The sequence below is a fragment of the Doryrhamphus excisus genome, linkage group LG10, assembly GCF_037039965.1.
Source record: "Doryrhamphus excisus strain RoL-2023G ecotype Guam linkage group LG10, RoL_Dexc_Guam_v1.1, whole genome shotgun sequence".
In the NCBI taxonomy this organism is placed as follows: domain Eukaryota; kingdom Metazoa; phylum Chordata; class Actinopteri; order Syngnathiformes; family Syngnathidae; genus Doryrhamphus; species Doryrhamphus excisus.
This window is the reverse complement of record NC_136366.1, coordinates 13,279,500-13,299,341: the sequence shown is the minus strand read 5'-3', so window position 1 is coordinate 13,299,341 and position 19,842 is coordinate 13,279,500. Positions and strand designations below refer to the sequence as shown.

Below are 19,842 nucleotides of genomic sequence, written 5' to 3'. Positions count from 1 at the left end.
ACACAACACGCTTGTGTAGCTCTTTGTAATTATTACAACGTGAATGCATTGTAGCAAGTGTTGGCATGACCAAGCAAGTGACTTTTTTTTCAAAAATAGGATGCATGAAACAAGCTGCCTGCATTCCCCACCAATAGAGAACCAATGCATTAAAAGTCAATTTACTGCTGCTACACAGTGCTGATATTTAATCTTAAACTGCCTTTTTTTTACACCCTCCTGCTGCAGTATATTTGTAGCCGGTGGAACCACTTCAAGAAGCACCTGCAGCTTGAGGAGAAAATGACCCAGCAATCTGCCCTGTCTCGAGCTCAGGTAATAACTACACCCATAAAGCGCAATAATGAGTGACACTGACCTGTAAAGATATTGGCAAGTGTAGATGAGTAAAAGATGAAGTTCAGAGACCATTCCCAGAGGAAGCTCCATCAAAGCCAAGTCTAGTTTTAAGTGTGACTTGGCAAATGTAACAGACATAGTTTTCCTGTTTTTAAGACATAACTCACAATAAATGGATGTTTTTAAATATTTTGTTTTTTCTTAATGCCACGACAGAATGGTACCAGTGATGGCAAAGAGGAGAAATCACTCTTGAACAGAAAGTGGTCTCTCTATCCTGGCTGCATAAGGAATCCCCTTAATGGTGAGTGTACCTTTTAAAAATGTACAATACTGTATACAGTGGTTCCTTTTACACTTGCATGTTAAGAATGTCAAAAAGCATGATGCTTGACGTTGTCTCACCTGCTGCAAAGTTACACTCCCCTGCAGAGCACTTGTATTTCACAAAGGTGCAGCTATATTCTTGTGAAAACATAAGATGGTAACCAAAATAATCAACTTTTCCACTCATGTGTGCATGTTCTTTGCAGAAGCGCCCTCCTGTGAATTCGATTTTATCAACACAGTGGCTATACATCAGTCTGATGGTGGGCATAAACTCAAGTCCCATGTGGTGATGCCATGGCCTTGAGCGGGGACATTTAAACCAGATTGACGGTAAATCTCTCTCCTCACCGTAAATGGTCGTAGTATCAGTAGCGACGTGACTAAAAACCGTATATGGATTCTGGTATTAGACACTTGTGTAGAGGAGGAAGTGGGCACCTTAGTCATGCTTCTCTGGTGTCCTGTGTCCCTATGACTAGCAAATAAATTGACTTTATTTGAGGTACAGTCCAATTGTATAACTGGTATTGTGTTATGGCTAAATAGCTGCTGTCCTTTGGAGAAAACCTTCATATGGGGAAAAATGATGCTATATAACCCTGTCCAAAAGCTCCAATACAGTGGATCACCATTATTTATAGGGGTTATGTTCCGAGACCCCTGTATGTGGGACAAATGCTAAATCGGGACTAAGGCAGCACTCCCTGTACTGCTGTTTTTTTGGGTCATAACAAATACAGCCACTAGAGGGCAGCTGTGGTTTGAGCTTTTCAATTTGACCAGCAGTGTTGGGAGCAATGTCACTAAAAATGTGAATTTTCCATTCATTCATTCATTTTTTACCGCTTTTCCTCACGAGGGGTGCTGGAGCCTATCCCAGCTGTCTTCGGGCGAGACACCCTGGACTGGTCGCCAGCCAATCACAGGGCACATATAGACAAACAACCATTCACGCATGCACGGGGAGAACATGCAAACTCCACACAGAGATACAGAGATGGCCGAGGGTGGAATTGAACCCTGGTCTCCTAGCTGTGAGGTCTGCGCGCTAACCACTCGACCGTCGTGCCGCCTAACGCACTACATTTTACTGTTAGTAAAGGTAACAGCATTCATTCATTTTCCACCGTTTTTTTCCTCACGAGGGTCGCGGGGGTGCTGGAGCCTATCCCAGCTGTCAGGGTACACCCTGGACTGGTCGGCAGCCAATCACAGGGCACATATATGAATTTTCCAGTAACGGGTAATCGTTACGATGTACTGATATATCTAACGCTGTTATCTGCTCACCAGCTCGCTTAGCCAGCCAGGAACAGGACAGGACTAGCTACAAATGAAAAAAATTCTGATTCAAGAAAAATATGTCTTTGCTAAAGATAGAGTGCAATTTATATAGTAAGCAAATCAGTGCCAGAGTTCAGGTAGGTAGGTGGGGATTTATACAAACCTCAATGTGGCGCAGCAATGGCGAGCCAGAGCGGTATGTTGAGTTAAAACTTGCATTTTTAGAATGGAAGTACTGCACTACCTCAACGTCATTAATGTCAAACGCAAGGACTTACGTACAGATGAAGTGTACATTATGTCCCAGAGCTACAAGTGTTTGTCTGCATCCATTATAAGTCTCATGAAACATTTCTCACAGACCTTACTTTTTAAAGTTGCCCGACACTGAAGAGACATTCAACAGGCTGCATTGGTGACGAGATCTTTATTTATTTTATTTTTTTTATTTTATTCAGGGTGTACATTATCTGTGAGTGCTGTGATTGGCCGGCTGCTGTGAGTCTACAGCAGGTGTTGCTCAGATAAGGGTCAGAAACTGGAATATATGGAAGTGGTAAGTATACAGATGATGTTTTTTTTATGTTACTGAAGGTATTAAACATCAGGACACAAGGTCACCAGCGATATATTTTGGTAAATGTGTCAAGTACAAACTTCGGAATGAGAGTTTGTGAACAAATGTCAAAGAGGCACAAAGAAATAATGAACTTTATAATCGCTCTCTGCGCTCTTCCCTCACTCGGCTGTCCTATCTAGCGTATAATTGATGCTCTTAATCTTAATAGCAATTTTGATCCTCTCATCCAGACTGGCATCTGTAGTTCTAATCATCCCATTCCTGGAACGCATTAAAAAGGAAGCCTGAAGCAAAATTAAACCTCAAAAGTAATTTCTCTTCTTGGCATCGGGGGACTTTTTTTTCCTGACATTTTTTAATAAACAAAATGCTCAGTAATCTACTGTATAGCCAGGTGACATTGACGACAGGCACTACGGAAATTATACAAGTGGCCTATATGTGCACTCTTGGACCCTTCATTAGGTACACCTTAACAATATAATGACACATCACAGCCCTTGTATTGGATTCCATTAGCTTGCACACGTTATGTTGTGGCCTGAGGGAGTGTGGGTGCCTTATATCCATAGTTGTGTACTCCAGAGTTATTCACATTTAATGCAGAGGTGAGTGTGATTGATCATGCGGCTTAAATAGAACGATGGGAAGTGATTTATTAGCTGATTGCCACTATTTGAATTTTCCATCACTGTGTTTCAAAGGACTAATGAACATATGTCTGTGAAGTGATTAAGTGTTTGAAAAGTGCTTTGGAACAGAATGCAACGCCACAGTAAGAGTTTGAGTTCAAAGGGTTCTTTCTCGCCATGGACCGTATACTTGGGTTACTTCAAGGCATACTTTGTCATGTATGTCGTGTCATGTGTAATCAAAACACATAGTCAACATAGTTTTGGGGGTATCTATGTGAGGTGGCTTGATGGTTTGATTCGATTATATTTATAACCCCAAATAAAAGTTAACTTTCCAGAGCCCTTCTGCACTATACAGGAACACTTTCCTGGGTCATTAATGGTACACTGACTACACCGAATGCCCTTTTCCACTGTTACTCACCTTAACATGGCTGTACTCTTTATTGCTTACTTCAAAAATGTACACTCATACTAATAAAAACATGAGCTGAGATGCAGGTTTTTTCTAGAAATATATATAACTTTATATTTACCTACATTGGTTTTTTTACAAATTAAAAAGGCACATAATAAGCACGTCGTTAAAACAATGATATACAGAGATGGTTAGATACAGGTGGGGGGGGCTATCACGTGGTGCGGATGCAGCCAATCAGGAGTAAGTGCGCATTGCGATGCTGTGCAGAGGGACATTTTTATGAAAGGGCGCTTTAGTGATCAATGACCAGTGTGTGCGTGGATTTGTGTGTGTGTGTGAGTGAGAAAGAGACAGCTTCGTAGTCAAGACAAACACCTCACACACTTACGGTTAGTACACAACCTGGTGAGTTAAAACGTGTAGGCTCCTCGGCGCGGGGTAACTTAAAGGTCCAAAGGGTTTACCGTGATCATGTGACCGCCGGCCAATCAAATGAATCAAGTCTGCAAGGCTTCGAGCAAAAGAAGCTGCGCCCCCACGTGGGGGTCAATCAGTGACTGTGTGGATTTTCTTTGGCAAAAGAGTTGTTAAAAAATATATGCTATTTTTATTTTTGGAAGCAAAATGAACCCCACGTGATATGTGGTAGCTAAAAGTGAAAGTAAGCAAAAGTACAAAGTTCATAATTGTACTTTTATGAGTGGTGCATTTACTGCTTTCAAAAAAATGTTTTTTTAAGTCCTGCAGGTAGAATATTGTAGATTGAGTGGGCAAAAGATACGTGTGCGTGGAACCTGTATACAGTAAACGGCAAGGCGAGTCAACCCCTGACTGCAAGCTCTTCATAACGTCGGACTAGATTGTTTTGGTCCTCCCAGGATCTGTTGTAGTCTCTTACCGGAGCCGATACGGCCCTCTCCGAGTACCACAACGCCCTTCTTCGGGTGCTCTGTGGTGCCGGACTGCTGCTTTAAAAAGAAGAGGGGGGTGGGGGTGGGGGTGGAGGAAGAAAAAAGAAGAGACAACCGTGATATGGGAAGCTCGTTGCATCCGCAAAACCATCTCTCCACTGATCATTCGAGTCAGTATCACCACCGACAGCAGCGCCTCTGCGGGCCGAGCAGACAGAGTCGCTTGCACCTGCACGGATGTCGATTGCACCTGTCATGATCGCGACAGCCTCGTCCTCCGTGGGACGTCACCGACGAGCACCGCGGTAACTTTGAGGACATCTTCGGAGACGTCTTCCGGGCGAGGCGTCCGCGACCTGACTCCTTCTAGCCATGCCAATTCCTCCAGGCGGCAGCATCAGCAGCAGCGTCCCGCGGCCAGCGACCAACAAGCCTCCCGCCATGAGACAGCCATGAGCAGCTGCAGATACAACGGCGGCGTTATGCGGCCGCTCAGCCACTTGAGCTCGTCCCGCAGGAACGTACACGAGTTTGATTCCGAGTCGCAGCCGCTGCAGCCCCTTTCGGCAGGAGACGCGTCGGACACGTTGGCAGCCTCCAAGCCGGAGAACCACTCGGCCACACTCATGCCTTACGCATCCGGGGACGGAGGCGGGGGCTGCGGCCACAGCGGGGGTAAATCAGGCAAGAAGAAGAACCAGAACATTGGGGAGAAGCTTGGCCACAGGAGGGCCTTGTTTGAGAAGAGGAAGCGGCTCAGCGACTATGCTTTAATCTTTGGGATGTTTGGGATCGTTGTTATGGTTGTAGAGACAGAACTCTCCTGGGGAGCCTATGGAAAGGTGGGTATCTAGCAATTTAGGCAACTTTAAACATACATTCAATTCTTAATAGTTAGTTTTGAAACATTTAACTACACATGCATCAGTTTATGTCAATGCACCGCTTTGGTGGGCATCAAAATAACTTTTGATAATTGAAAATTCAAGTGTCATGGGTACACAAAAGCAGGATCTTTTACAGTGATGAGATATTTAAAGTCTCCTGTGTATGAGGTAACAAAAGTGCTGTGCTCAAGTGATCTCACATCATTGTGATTCTCTCACCCGTGTAACATAATAGTGTGTTGTTGTTGTTTTTTTTAATGCTACAATCTTGTGTTTGGCTTTAGTGTTGTCGCTTTCTTCCAGGAGTCCCTGTATTCATTAGCTCTAAAATGCCTGATAAGCCTTTCTACAATCATCCTCCTGGGACTGATTATCATCTACCACGCAAGAGAGATCCAGGTAATGAAACACACCTTGTGTTTTTTTTTCCTAAATGTTGATGTGACCTAAGAGGATGGAGCATTTAGTCTGATATAAAACACATAGCTTAACTCACATGTGTTGTATTTGCAGATAAAAGGGGAAATGTTATATTCAAGTGTGAAATTAGTTTTGCAGCGTGTACAACTTCAGTTTCAGGTCATTTAAGATCCAAATTAATGTCAGCCATTGAAAACCACATTGATTTAAGAACATTCACTTGAATACTGCTTATCAGGGGAAATGTTCAAGTGTGTAAATTAGTGTTGCAGCGTGTTCAATTTAAGTGTCAGGTCATTGAAGATTCAGCCGTTCATAATCAAATTGAAAATGCATGGATAATGCTCATCAGGGGAAATGTTGGCTTCAGTGTATCAATTAGTTTTGCAGCGTGTTCAACTTCAGGTTCAGGTTATTCGAGATCCAAATTCACGTCAGCCATGGGAGAAAAAAAAAACACGCGTTGAGGGCACCAATACTGCTCATCAGCCACAAATAAACAACCCATCACCTTGACAATTTCCAACACTTGGGACAGTTTTATGACCTTGCTCAGAAAGATTGCAGCAACAGTTCATCTTAAGCTTCAGCACTCGTATCTCTGTTGAATGGCCACAAAATCAATAGTGACATGTTCTGCACTCAAAGGATCTATGTTGCTTTTACATATGTAAGACTTTTCCGTTTCAATTACTTGAAAGGTGAAACAACTTGAATAGATTGCGTTTGCTCAACGACTCAATGCTCACTTCAGATTGATTGTCATATTTTGGGTCTGTCTTGTGTTTTTATAACTTGCAATTCCCAGGGGAATAACTGTCATTGGAATGGCCCAAGAGTAAAATGTCTCCTTGTAAAGCTTTCTTTTATAAGAGATGATGAGAGAAATACACATTACCATATTCCAATGTGTAACTGAAGCGATTCAGTCGCTGTTTATAAATTAGGAAGCATACATTTGCATGAAAGGAACACATCTATTCTTGCTGCCTCCGACGCCTTTCTAGCCTATGTGTAAATTATTCAACTCATAAAGAGGTAGGGGGGGCAAACTTTTCTTTGTGTGTAATGTGGCGCCTTATTTGTGATTAATATGCCACACTGTGTTCCTCACATCACAGCAGGTTTCCAGCCGTAGCTTGTAACACGGTTGGCTTGTATCGGCGGCGCATTTATGGGCTCCAGTCCCCATAATAAACAATTTCAGTGCATGTGGACTGTTTCATACGTGTTATTAGTGTTGTCCATGGCTTTTCTGGTTGTATAGAGTTCCTATGTTCATAACAACCGAAAGGCAGGTGCATGGGAGCTTGTGCTAGAAGCAAACATAGCATACATTCTCACTCGATGCTGCTTAGATGGCACTCAAACGATGCTAATTAGGGTCAACGCCACGTTATAAATTTTAAGATACCCACCTTCTGCATATCCCTTAATTTAGTCATTAAGATTCAGCCCTTTTTCATTGAGAGGTGAAAGAAAACATCAGAAAATTGTCTTATCGTTTTACGGTAAGTGGGGAAAAATAAATCCTGCATACTCAATTTCATAAGAAGTTGTCTTTGCTTTGCATAATCCTTCTCAGTAAGTAAACCGCAATGAATACATGACCCCTCCGTGGTGGAAAAAGGTTACCAAATACTAAAGGTCAGCAGGAGGCAATGCATTAGTGCAACTGCAGTAACCAACTATAACATTTAGAGTTATGAACATGAATGAAGGGCGGCACGGTGGGCGAGTGGTTAGTGCGCAGACCTCACAGCTCGGAGACCAGGGTTCAATTCCCCCCTCTGTTTGCATGTTCTCCCCGTGCATGCGTGGGTTTTCTCTGGGTACTCCGGTTTCCTCCCACATTCCAAAAACATGCTAGGTTAATTGGTCACTCCAAATTGTCCATAGGTATGAATGTGAGTGTGTATGGTTGTTTGTCTATATGTGCCCTGTGATTGGCTGGCGGCCAGTCCAGCATGTCTCGCCCGAAGACAGCTGGGACCCCCGCGACCCTCGTGAGGAAAAAGCAGTAGAAAATGAATAAATGAATGAACATGAATGAATTAAAGTAGGTATTACTTACTCCCTATTTTTATGCTCATTTTCAAAATATAAAAAATAGGTAAGATGATGAGTTTTCTACACGCAAGTAAACCAGAAACAGAAACTTACTGATGACCTGGCTGTACGGAGGCACATGTTTCTTCTTGTTGGGTGGACTGAAGTCTGTCTGGTTTATTAAACAGTCATTTTAGTCTTGACAGGATGTTTCCCCCTGCAATGAAATCCATTATGCATGCATGTCTTTGTGTACTCACAGATATCTGTCACACACAGAGCCATAAGTCACCGCCATCAGTCCCAGCACCTTAAAACTGATTTCACTTGTCAGGCTAAGTAAATATTACTCCTTGTCATTTAATCTACTTCCTTACAAATGTGTTTCTTGCGCTTTGCAAAAAAGGTCACATTGGACAGGGATGCTGGCTACCCGCTGTCACGGGAATTAGTTTGGGAAGCATCTGCTGTGCTCTGGTGGCGTCCCGAGGCACGCGTATCATCACAAAACAGCGAGAACGGGAGTATCCGTGAGCTCTCATCATCTATGCTCACTTTCATGTGAACTCTTCCTGTCCACAGCCTATATTTAGTCCTCCTTGATGTGTTAGCAGATGATCAAGTTGCCTTGATGCCTCTTGTTGACACATGGCCGCCCGCCAGTGGAATTTTTAGACTTTTTACTTTAGTTGCGGTTGCAGTGTTGGCAGGCGGCAACTTACTGACTGTACCGATGGAGATTGCATTGTCCCCCACCTTCCCCCCACCGACTTTGATTTGATATTGTCAGCATGTGTCTGTAGCCAGGGGCATCATCCTGCTTTGAGATGATCGCTGGATTCACCTGCCTCCCCAAGTGGTTGGAAACTGACATTTTAACATATTTTTAACACAATACACTCACATCACATTTGTGTTCAGGCTGCTGCTGTAACTCTGTCCTTTCTGCTGACATTGTTTTCTCACGGACATGAAAAAGTCTCGACTGCTTTTCTGTCTTTGATGTGATGTGAAATTTGCATACTATGAATGTTAGTATAACAAATCGAGCAGCTTGACAAGGGGACATCCTTTTCATTCATTCATTCATTTTCTACCGCTTATCCGCACGAGGGTCGCAGAGGGTGCTGGAGCCTATCCCAGCTGTCTTTACACCCTGGACTGGTCGCCAGCCAATCACAGGGCACATATAGACAAACAATTCACACTCACATTCATACCTATGGACAATTTGGAGTCGCCAATTAACCTAGCGTGTTTTTGGAATGTGGGAGGAAACCGGAGTACCCGGAGAAAACCCACGCATGCACGGGGAGAACATGCAAACTCCACACAGAGATGGCCGAGGTTGGAATTGAACCCTGGTCTTCTAGCTGTGAGGTCTGAGCGCTAACCACTCGTTCGCCATGCAGCCCTGACATCCTTTTGATTTTAAATTGAATTTCAAACAGCAATGTTTAAACCACACGGATAACAAATTTTTGTGCAATTCAATAAGAGTTAGCAAGCAAAGCAAGAGCATGGACACATTTCATATGTGTCTTGTTGCTAGGCAGAATTGGTGGGACCCAATCCTTTCCACCCTAAAATATGTAGAGATTAATTAGGTTCATTGGAGACTTGAATGGTTGTCTGTATGTGTCCTGATTGACTGGCAACCAGTATGGGGTGACACCACATCTCGCCCGACTTCAGCTGGGGCAGGCTCCAGCCTACCCGTACCTCTAATGAAGACAATCAGGTAGGGTTTAACAAGAAGAAACTGATGTTTTGGGTTGGTCACCTGTCCAGACACAGTCAAGTTCTTGTTTTTTAATGCATAAGATTAGACACATGCAATCCAGAAAATAAGTAAATGTCACAAAAAAGTGGGCTAATAAATTGACACACAAAGACTGTAGATTTCTGAAAATAACAGATGAAATTTCTACACTGTACAAGAAGCAATGAAGTCTGTAAAATTAAATAATTAAAAATAAAAAATCACAAAATTTTTAACTACAATGATGAAAATGGTAATATTAATGATGATTATAATGATGGTAATAATGATAAAGATTATAACAATAAGGATAATGATAATAATAATAATATTACAATGATAATAACAGGGGAAACAAGACAGTGGCATGAACATGATTATATCTTGCAAAAAGGGGTAGGCATTTATAAGCTTTTGCTTCAGCCTACTCCTTTTGGGCTTGCTATCAGATAGTTGAATACAAATGTAAATAATGGAAAGTTATATTTTGATTTTGATTGATGTAAGAAATGCACTGTTATGATTCATATATTTGTCCAAATAAAGCGAAAAAAAAAAAAATCTGAATGAATGAATGAATGGAACTGTGACTGCACGTGCCAGTTTCAAAGTAGTTTTTTTCACCATGATGCCATCTGCTGCATTTTTCTCATTGATCTTTTCTTGCCAACACTACCTGAAACTTGAGGCTGGAGTCAGGCGACTTCATTAGCTGTTGGCCTAAATGTTTTCTCTGAACATACTAGCTTTTCTGGAGCAGACACACTTCTTTGCCTCCTGACCAGAATTGTCCCAATTATTTATTGATGGCATCCTCTAACTGTGCACTGCATGGAAATGGGAACATGCAGGGAGTATTTCAGTATACCCAAAGTGTGCACCTTGGCTACAACAGTAATGAAAGGGAGATTTATTCATGTGTTTACTTTGCTTGATTAAAAAGTTGGTATTAGCATACATGAAACTTGAGTTCTGAATGATAAAAAAAAGTTAAAACAAGTAAAGTGTAATGCACGACAGCTTAGGATTTATAATGCAAAGTGGTCCCTTAGTGTCTCGCTTTGATATCATAAATAAAGCATTGCATTAATGTCTAATTGGGCCGAACCTCTCTCAACTTTGTTCACTAATGAAATTGAGCGATTTCATTCAAGATGACAAGATGTATGTTTGCCACTCGACATTACACAGATTAAATATTGAGCTGGAATCCATTAGGTATATTGACTGTGGTGATGACTCTAACCAGCGCAGCCCAACTAGTAGCGCAGGTTGAACTGAGAGACAAAAAGTGTTTTTGTGTTAGCACGTTGTGGCAAATAAGGCCAACTCCTGCAGTCAGCAGTGTGTACTCTGACAAGAACGATGCAGTAGCAATATTTCAAGACGGTAAGCTGAATGTGATTCTACTATTTGCAGTCTGTAGCAGGTGTGTCAATGTTAAATTGAATGTTTTTTTTCCTTATTATTGCTGTTGTTTTTATTAGTAATCATATTTTTAGAATGGTGGCTGCACGGCGGTCGAGTGGTTAGCGCGCAGACCTCACAGCTAGGAGACCCGAGTTCAATCCCACCCTCGGCCATCTCTGTGTGGAGTTTGCATGTTGCATGCATCCAGGTACTCCAGTTTCCTCTACATTCCCCAAAACATGCTAGGTTAATTGGTGACTCCAAATTATCCATAGGTATGAATGTGAGTGTGAATGGTTGTTTGTCTATATGTGCCCTGTGATTGGCTGGCGACCAGTCCAGGGTGTACCCCACCTCTCACCCAAAGTTAGCTGTGACCCTTGTGAGGATAAGCGGCATAGAAGATGGATGAGTGTTTAGAATGTGCCTATAAAGGGGTCGGCTGCATGGTGCAAATGGCACTCAAGACAGTACTTAGGATTATTAAATTATTGCATCAGGCTCAAATTGGCGGGGTGCATCCAATCTGTCCGTTTATGATCTGAACATATCTTATTCCATGCTCTTTTCCTCTGCGATTTCACCATGTCGTGAGCATAAGAGCGTGCACACACTTTGCATTTAGAGGATATTGTATAGTGCAGAGGATTAGCGTGTCCATTGTGAGCGCATGTCCACTTCTTTCTTGGGCATAGCTGCAAGGTGAAGGTTATAGGATCCAATTGTGTGTTACAAAGAGTCAAACACGAGTGTCTTGTGTTGTTGCTAAAAGGATAATACAGTGGTTGACATGAGAGAACAGGGTCAGTCCATGAATAATGACAGTACCATTGTCTAGTTACTCACTGTCCTCAGCAATGTGAACAGCATCTTCAAATAGATTGCTTTATTTGCTCCTGTCATGTGCCGTGGCTGTTGCACGACGGTCCAAGTGGTTAGCGCGCAGGCCTCACAGCTTGGAGACCCGAGTTAAATTCCACCCTCAGCCATCTCTGTGGTGGAGTTTGCATGTTCTCCTTGTGCATGCGTGGGTTTTCTCCGTGGACTCTGGTTTCCTCCTCCATTCCAAAAACATGCTAGGTTAATTGACGACTCCAAATTGTTCATAGATGTGAATGCGAGTGTGAATTTTTGTTTGTCTATATGTGCCCTGTGATTGGCTGGACACCAGTCCAGGGTGTAGCCCGCCTTTCGCCCGAAGACAGCTGGGATAGGCTCCAGCACCCCCTGCGATCCTCGTGAGGATAATCGGTAGAAAATGAATGAATGAAAGTGCCGTGGCAACAAGAGTTCTGCAAAAAGATGAATTTTGTTGTGTATTTTTTGCTTTAAACTCCATTTTGACTGTACTTTTAAGACACTCTCAAAACCCTCTCAGACTTTTCACAAATCTGAGATAATCCATCTACCTCACATATCAAGATGATCATTAGACAGCATGATTGTTGCACAGGTGGCCACAACTAAAGGCCATTGCAAATGTGGATTTTTATCACACAGCACAATGCTACAGATGATGTTGAGGGAGCATGCTATAGGCAAACTGACTCTAGGAATGTCCACTAGAGCTGTTGCCTTTGAATTTAATGGTTTATTTCATTTGAACATGCATCAGATTACAATTGAGTGCATCACATAATCAGTTTTAATGTTCATTTCTCGACCATAAGCCATCTCCATAGTTGTTTCAGAAAATTTGTCAGTACAATCATCCCTCGTTTAGCATGGTTAATGAGTTCCAGACCCGACCACCATCATAGAAAACATGTTCGTGACTTTCTGAATACATTTTTAACCATTATCCATTTTATATGCCGCTTGTCCTCGTTGGGGCTGCAGTGGTGTGCTGGAGCCTATCCCAGATGACTTTGGGAAAAGGCTGGGTACACCCTGGATTGGTCACAGGCTCCTTTCAGAGTGGTAATTTGTGAAATTTATGTTTTCTTTCTTTTCTCTGCCATCTTTTTGGGGGTCAGACATATACACTCATATTCGCTGCACTTGCTAGGTTGTTGATACCAGTTTTTATGATCACCACCAATGCTACGTTTTGGTCATGCTCAAAATACTGAACTTTTAATTATACTAGGTCAGAGTTTGTTTATATGAAACATTTTGAAAGCGGGGCTGCACGGCGGTCAAGTGGTTAGCACGTAAACCTCACAGCTAGGACACCAGGGTTCAATTCCACCCTCGGCCATCTCTGTGTGGAGTTTGCATGTTCTCCCCGTGCATGCGTGGGTTTTCTCCGGGTACTCCGGTTTCCTCCCACATTCCAAAAACATGCTAGGTTAATTGGCGACTCCAAATTGTCCATAGGTATGAATGTGAGTGTGAATGGTTGTTTGTCTATATGTGCCCTGTGATTGGCTGGCAACCAGTCCAGGGTGTACCCCGCCTCTCGCCCGAAGACAGCTGGGATAGGCTCCAGCAACCCCAGCGACCCTCGTGAGGAAAAGCGGTACAAAATGAATGAATGTATGATTTTGAAAGCGTATTTTTAATATGTTGTCATTTCCATGTAAGTGTGATTTAAACAAGAATAGCAACCAAAAAAATAGATGCAGTGGCGCTATTTGAGCTATTTTTAGCACAGGCTGGTGGGCGACTCATGTGGTCCTTCGGGGTGACCTGCTGGCCGCAGGTTTCACAGAAAGGCGATTAAATTCCTTTCACACTTTTCCAGGAATTGATCAATGCTGTTTCCATTGGTAGTGTGGGGAAAAATGGATGCAAAATCCAAACAACTTGTGTTCCACTGTATTTAGTCATAATTTACTACAGTTTAATAAAAATCAATATAAGAAACAAATGTATTTTTTTTAAAAAGTTTTTAAAATAAAAAAATATTTCAGCAACCCAACTTTGTACAGTGTGAACATAAGATTCTTCTGTTTTGCTGTTTGACTCCATGCTTTATTGCTTTGCATGCACTTGTGTGTCATAACGGTTGTTCTGCTGCCGCCATTGAATACTTGATGCTGTGTGGTAAAGGGCCCTTGAGTATTGTATTTCAGGTCAACCATTACTCTAATTGCTTGCAGCCACCATGTAGGCTCTCCTCATGCAACTGGGGGTCTAAATGTTTAATTACATTGTTTTGAGGTAACAAGCTCTGTAAACGCTTCACACAGGGACAGGCGTGTTGTTTAAAATGTAAAATAAAACGCAGCTTCCACCGTGTGGAAAACAATGCATTTAGCCGGCCGGCCAAGGTAAGTAAGTAAGTAAGAGGCGGGAAGCAGGAGGCCGGCCACCGTTTGTGTGTCTACATTACACCAGGCTGGCCAGGAAGGTTAGAGTTACACACTTCTTTGACAGATGTCGACTTGTCAAAAGAGCTCGGTGTCACAGTGATATGAACAACCGCCACTGAAAATTTAATTGACGTGTCTTCATGTGTTTAGGGGAGTAAACTGATTGTGGCTTTTAAATAATTATAGATGAGTCAAGCCGGCATTGTGGGGCCACTCTATTGAACTTGTAACATGCTCTGCACTCGGCACTTTTACACACTTCCATTGTCCGTTCTGTGCTGTAAATCAGCCATTGGAAAACAGTATGTGTGGTCAGCCAAAGCAAGGCGGACGCCGTGTCACGATTTGTCGCCTTTGTGGGGCATCCATGTGTAGCCTGGGAGGAAAGTGACATTTTCACCAGATTATTGATATTCTATATATTTGCTGCCTTTGTCCTTGTCTTGAAAATGATGAAAAGCAGCTTCCAATTCTGTGTGAGAGGTTGAAAAAAGACTATTCAGCAATTTAATTTTATGTATCACTGCTAAATTTACAATCTAGGTCGCTGATCCCATTAGGCCTTCAGGACTGTTTTCACCTCCATAATGAGAAATCTCAAATTAGACTAAATGGAAACTTGCTGGCAAGGTGCCGTATCTCAACATCATGAGCATGCAGTGGAGGGTTCTATATGATGGATATTACTGTATGTGCATACTTGAAATGGCTGTTATGACCTCTGTTCTACATACTATGTGTAATAATAATGTATGTAGATGAACTTGAAGCTGTTTAGCTCAACTCCCGGCGGTTGGGAGTTGTCTTTGTGGAGATTATCGTTTGTTATGCAATACCTTGGTACTATGTTAAAGAAAACACTTAAATGGGACGTATTGTGCTTTTTCCACTTTTCTGAGCTATAAATGTAATTAGAATGTTGTATTCTTGTGTTAAATGATGCCAAAGTTTCAGATAATGAGGTTTGCACATTTGGAAGTGAGCCCTGATAGAACTTTGAGGTGGCTCTAAACACTCTGTTTCAGAGGGCGTTGTAACACTGGCGATGTGTGATGTCACACATTGGTGGGCTTCCTTATATGGGCTTGCGCTGTAGGTCAGATACACTCTCTGCCCTCCCCCAAGTCTCGCAGGAAGTGTTTCTTCGGGTGTAAGGGAAAGTTACATATGTTTCCAATTCCTAACAGGCAAACATCAGGCAGAAGTGGTTGGAGTTCCTGATTCCCTACCAGCAAAAGAAAAATATTTTAATCTGTCAACGGCATTTCATACTGGACTGTTTTGTGAACATGGGCCAGTGTGTAGCTGGACTAGCCTACAAACCAGATGTATTGTCCCTGCTTAAAATTCTAAATTTCTTTTTCATGGTACCTTAAATACATAGAGGTTTGATAGCACTATCTGCCAGGGTAAACTAGGTCCGCAGCAATGAATTCAGCATTGAATTCATTGAAGATTTTCCAGCACAGAGAGATGCTTTGTCAACAAATAAGCATTGTGCTGTATACTGTATGCTGGTATTGATTCTTAATGTGTAAAACTCCATTTCAAACGTGTTTAATAACTGTGAGAGGAATTAGTAGTAGGATAGGGTCAGTGTTAAAAATAGGCATTTTTCGTGGGTTTTCTTGGAACGTAGTGCCTGCAAATAATGGGGATCTACTGTACTCATGATACAATCACTATTATGTCACATTGTAAGCAGACACTGACTCCACACTTTCAGGACAGTAAAGATGACCTGGCCTTTACAGGGACACAAAAAGGATATTTTATGTGCATGCAATTCGGGAGAAAATTTGCTCATGTGCTGTTGTTTTTCTTTCCTTTCTCCTTCGCCTTAAAGGGCATTTGCTCTCATTGTAAAAACAGCCCACCGGGAATCACCGCCCTAACCCGTACATTTGCTGACGGATACACTTTGTGAAATATCTGCTGCCAGTTGTGATGGCATGCACATATAGGCAGGGGAGGCCCTTAATGTGATTGGGAGCTTTGCAGGGAATAGAAGGGGGGGAAAAACTGTTTGACAAATGTAGTGGAAGCTTTGATGGTCTTTAATCTGCAAGCCAGGGAGACATAGCGATAAGATAGCGCTGTGAACGGACTGCTGACATGATTTCTGGGGGAATACTCTGTCTTCTTGATAACTGAAAGGGCTTGCGTTTGCGGGGGCTGCATAGGGTGTTAAATTACAGCCACATCCAAGTCCTAAGTGAGTTGACTTCTCCGGTGGTCACTGGCACCGTCCACTCGGAGGCGAGCGCTTAATGTGGCGACAGCAGCAGATGTTCACATCAGTGCAACTTGTGTGAAGCTGAAATTGCTGACTGCACGCTGCTAATGTTGCACCTTTTCTCAGCTCTTGTTTTATTCAAAGAGTCCAAGTGGTGAGAGAAATCAGAGAGGTGGGGAAAAAAAAAAAGGCGGAATGCATGCACACACAGACACGGCATTTCAGTACAAACATTACTGCTTTAAAGTCCCATATTATATTATTTTTCAGCAAGCCTCAGTTGTTCCAGAAATGTGTATTTCCTAACATTGTGAGACTCATTTATTAATTTAGATGTGTGTTTTTTGTAAATCTTACTGGGAACACACTGTTTTGTTGTCTGTAGCTTAATTGCGAATGAGCAGTGTTTAATAAATAATAATAATATTTTATTTGTATAGCGCTTTTCAAAATACTCAAAGACACTTTACAGAAAAATGGAGTTGAATAAAAACAAGTAGTGTTACATTATTTTGACATACTATATGGCATGTATTACATTGGACAAGTGCAGAGTATATGAAAAAATGTAATAAATAAATAATAATAATAATACATTTTATTTGTATAGCGCTTTTCAAAATACTCAAAGACACTTTACAGAAGAATGGAGTTGAATAAAAACAAGTAAACAGTGTAAAAGATATGTTAAAATACAACATTCATTCGTTTCTACACATTTAAAACATGAGTAAAAGTGGACGTTATTTTTATTCATTTTATTCATTTTATACCTGACTGCTGTGTCCCGCCCCGCTTTTTCTCATGTTTTAACTGTGTATTAACAAATGAATGTTGTATTTTAATGTATCTTTTACTCTGTTTACTTGCTTTTATTCAACTCCATTCTTCTGTAAAGTGTCTTTGAGTATTTTGAAAAGCGCTATACAAATAAAATGTATTATTATTATTATTATTTATTTATTACATTTTTTCATATACTCTGCACTTGTCCAATGTAATACATGCCATACAGTATATCAAAATAATGTAACACTGCAGTATCGACAAGGGAAGACTTACGCTGTTCTCCATACACATGACTGAGGACTACAACAATACGGTAAACATATCGTCCATCAAAGCAATCTTGTATTTGTAAAGGCAGAATGTTGTTTTTTTTATATATACCTTTTATTTTTCCCAAGATTTTTCCATTTGTAGATTGTCAGAGTAAAATGCTGTGAGCTGTTTTATGGATCATCAAGCAGGAGCGCAATTTCTTTGGCTTTTTGAATAATTTGTTTATTGTAATACATTCTTTGTCATTAATTTATACGCACATGTGGATGTGCTGTGGAGGAAACCCTCTTTGTTTTTCTGGGATGCTATGTCGGTGTACAATGTGCGACAACTTGGGGCAAATCAGAAATGAGACACAAATAGTCTTTGAGTAATGTGAGCTGAGAAGTGTACTTTAATGACCTGCGACCATTAGTGACATATTGTTTAAAGGCTTTAGTGATTTCCTATAGCTTGCCCCGTCACAATGATGAAAATATTGGCTCTCTCTCTCCCACCCACCAAAGCTTCACTCTCTGCCCCTTTGCTTGCAGTTATTTATGGTGGACAATGCAGCAGACGACTGGAGGATAGCCATGACATATGAACGCATTTTCTTCATCTGCTTGGAGATCCTGGTGTGCGCCATCCACCCCATCCCGGGGAACTACACCTTCACCTGGAACGCCCGCCTGGCCTTCTCCTATATGCCATCCATGACGGACGCTGATGTGGACATCATCCTGTCTATCCCTATGTTCCTGCGACTGTACCTCATCGCTCGCGTCATGCTGCTGCACAGCAAGCTCTTCACAGACGCCTCGTCGCGCAGCATCGGAGCACTCAACAAGATCAACTTCAACACACGCTTTGTCATGAAGACCCTCATGACCATCTGTCCCGGGACGGTGCTGCTGGTCTTCACCATCTCACTGTGGATCATTGCTGCATGGACTGTGAGAGCTTGCGAGAGGTGCCTGGATCCACCCTTTTTTTTTCCTCACGCCATGCTTTGCCTCTCAGCATCAAACATACATAAGGCACAAAAATAGATCATCACCAGGCATTCAAGTGCTCAATTAGCTTCTAGCAACAAAGTACAGTGGATCCTTAAAGATTGTGTCCAATCCATCCAAGGACACTAGTTGACCAATTATTCCTATTGGGAATAATGCAAATAGAAACAATCAGTTTGAAGTGTTACCACCATAAAACCACCATTTACTACACAGGCTGTGTTTTAAGTGACTTTTTTAACATTTTTAATTGCCATAAACATTTAAAAATGATGCGAACAAAATACTCTCTATTCTTGGACACCTGCACACAAAAGAGTGACTTTTCATCACACCATGCACCCCTACTATGTTGCATGTGCTATTATTTTTCACACAAATACACCACATGTTGACGCTGTTATTAAAACACTCTCACAACTCAATGCGCTGTGACTTTAAGTCAAATTCGGTACACAACTTTAGGGAACTGGCAAGCATATGTGTAAAATTTGAGCAAAGTTGTTGTATATCAAATATCCATCATACAAGTAACAAGTGTATGATGGAGTGTTTGCATTGTCCAATGATAGCAAGCAGCAATACAATTACCAAAGTATATGTTCACTCTGTGCCATTAGGTTGCCGAAAAATTGCCCAACCTGTCACTGTGCATAATTTATTGCAATTTATTGCAGGTATCACGACCACCAGGACACCAACAGCAACTTCCTAGGAGCCATGTGGTTGATCTCCATCACCTTTCTTACCATTGGATATGGAGATATGGTCCCAAACACGTACTGTGGGAAAGGAGTCTGTCTCCTGACTGGCATTATGGTGAGATAAGAAAAACATTTTGAATTGTTTTGAAAGACTGTAAAGACAAACGTGTTAGGATAACCAAACATTATACCTTACTACTATAAGGTATAATAACTATAAAAGCAATCTTCACTTGCAAAATGTACTGCAAAAAAGGTCAGTAAGTATAATTCATAATGTCGCCTACAGAGAACATACAAACTCCTTATATCTAAAATCACAAATACTTCAACTTGCTGATATAGTTCATCTTCAAACAGCTAAAATAATGCATAAGGCTAAAAACAACCAATTAGCTAAAAATGTCATCCAATACTTCTATACAAGAGAGGAGAAATATGATCTCAGGGAAGAAGTACATTTGAAACACTTCTATGCTAGGACTACGTTAAAAAGCCATAGCATTTCAGTATGTGGAATCAAACTATGGAATGGATTGAGTAAGGAAATCAAACAATGC

General features: G+C 41.6%; 1 protein-coding gene across 7 annotated transcripts in view; it reads left to right on the top strand.

Annotated features, from left to right (window-relative positions):
• kcnn2 (potassium calcium-activated channel subfamily N member 2) overlaps window positions 1-19,842 on the top strand; it is a 33,134-nt gene that overhangs the window by 640 nt on the left and 12,652 nt on the right. For 3 of the 7 annotated variants that reach the window (XM_078794165.1, XM_058058560.2, XM_058058550.2), the window contains exons 1-4: window positions 4,821-5,342; window positions 5,691-5,786; window positions 18,117-18,535; window positions 19,256-19,397. In XM_078794165.1, the coding sequence (XP_078650291.1) occupies window positions 4,953-5,342; window positions 5,691-5,786; window positions 18,117-18,535; window positions 19,256-19,397 (1,047 nt within the window). In that variant the 5' untranslated portion in view covers window positions 4,821-4,952. Of the gene's footprint in view, window positions 1-228; window positions 316-555; window positions 644-872; window positions 1,000-2,411; window positions 2,510-4,820; window positions 5,343-5,671; window positions 5,787-18,116; window positions 18,536-19,255; window positions 19,398-19,842 lie in introns of those variants that run through there. The other 4 variants (XM_058058597.2, XM_058058575.2, XM_058058540.2 and 1 more) reach the window with 4 other exon arrangements.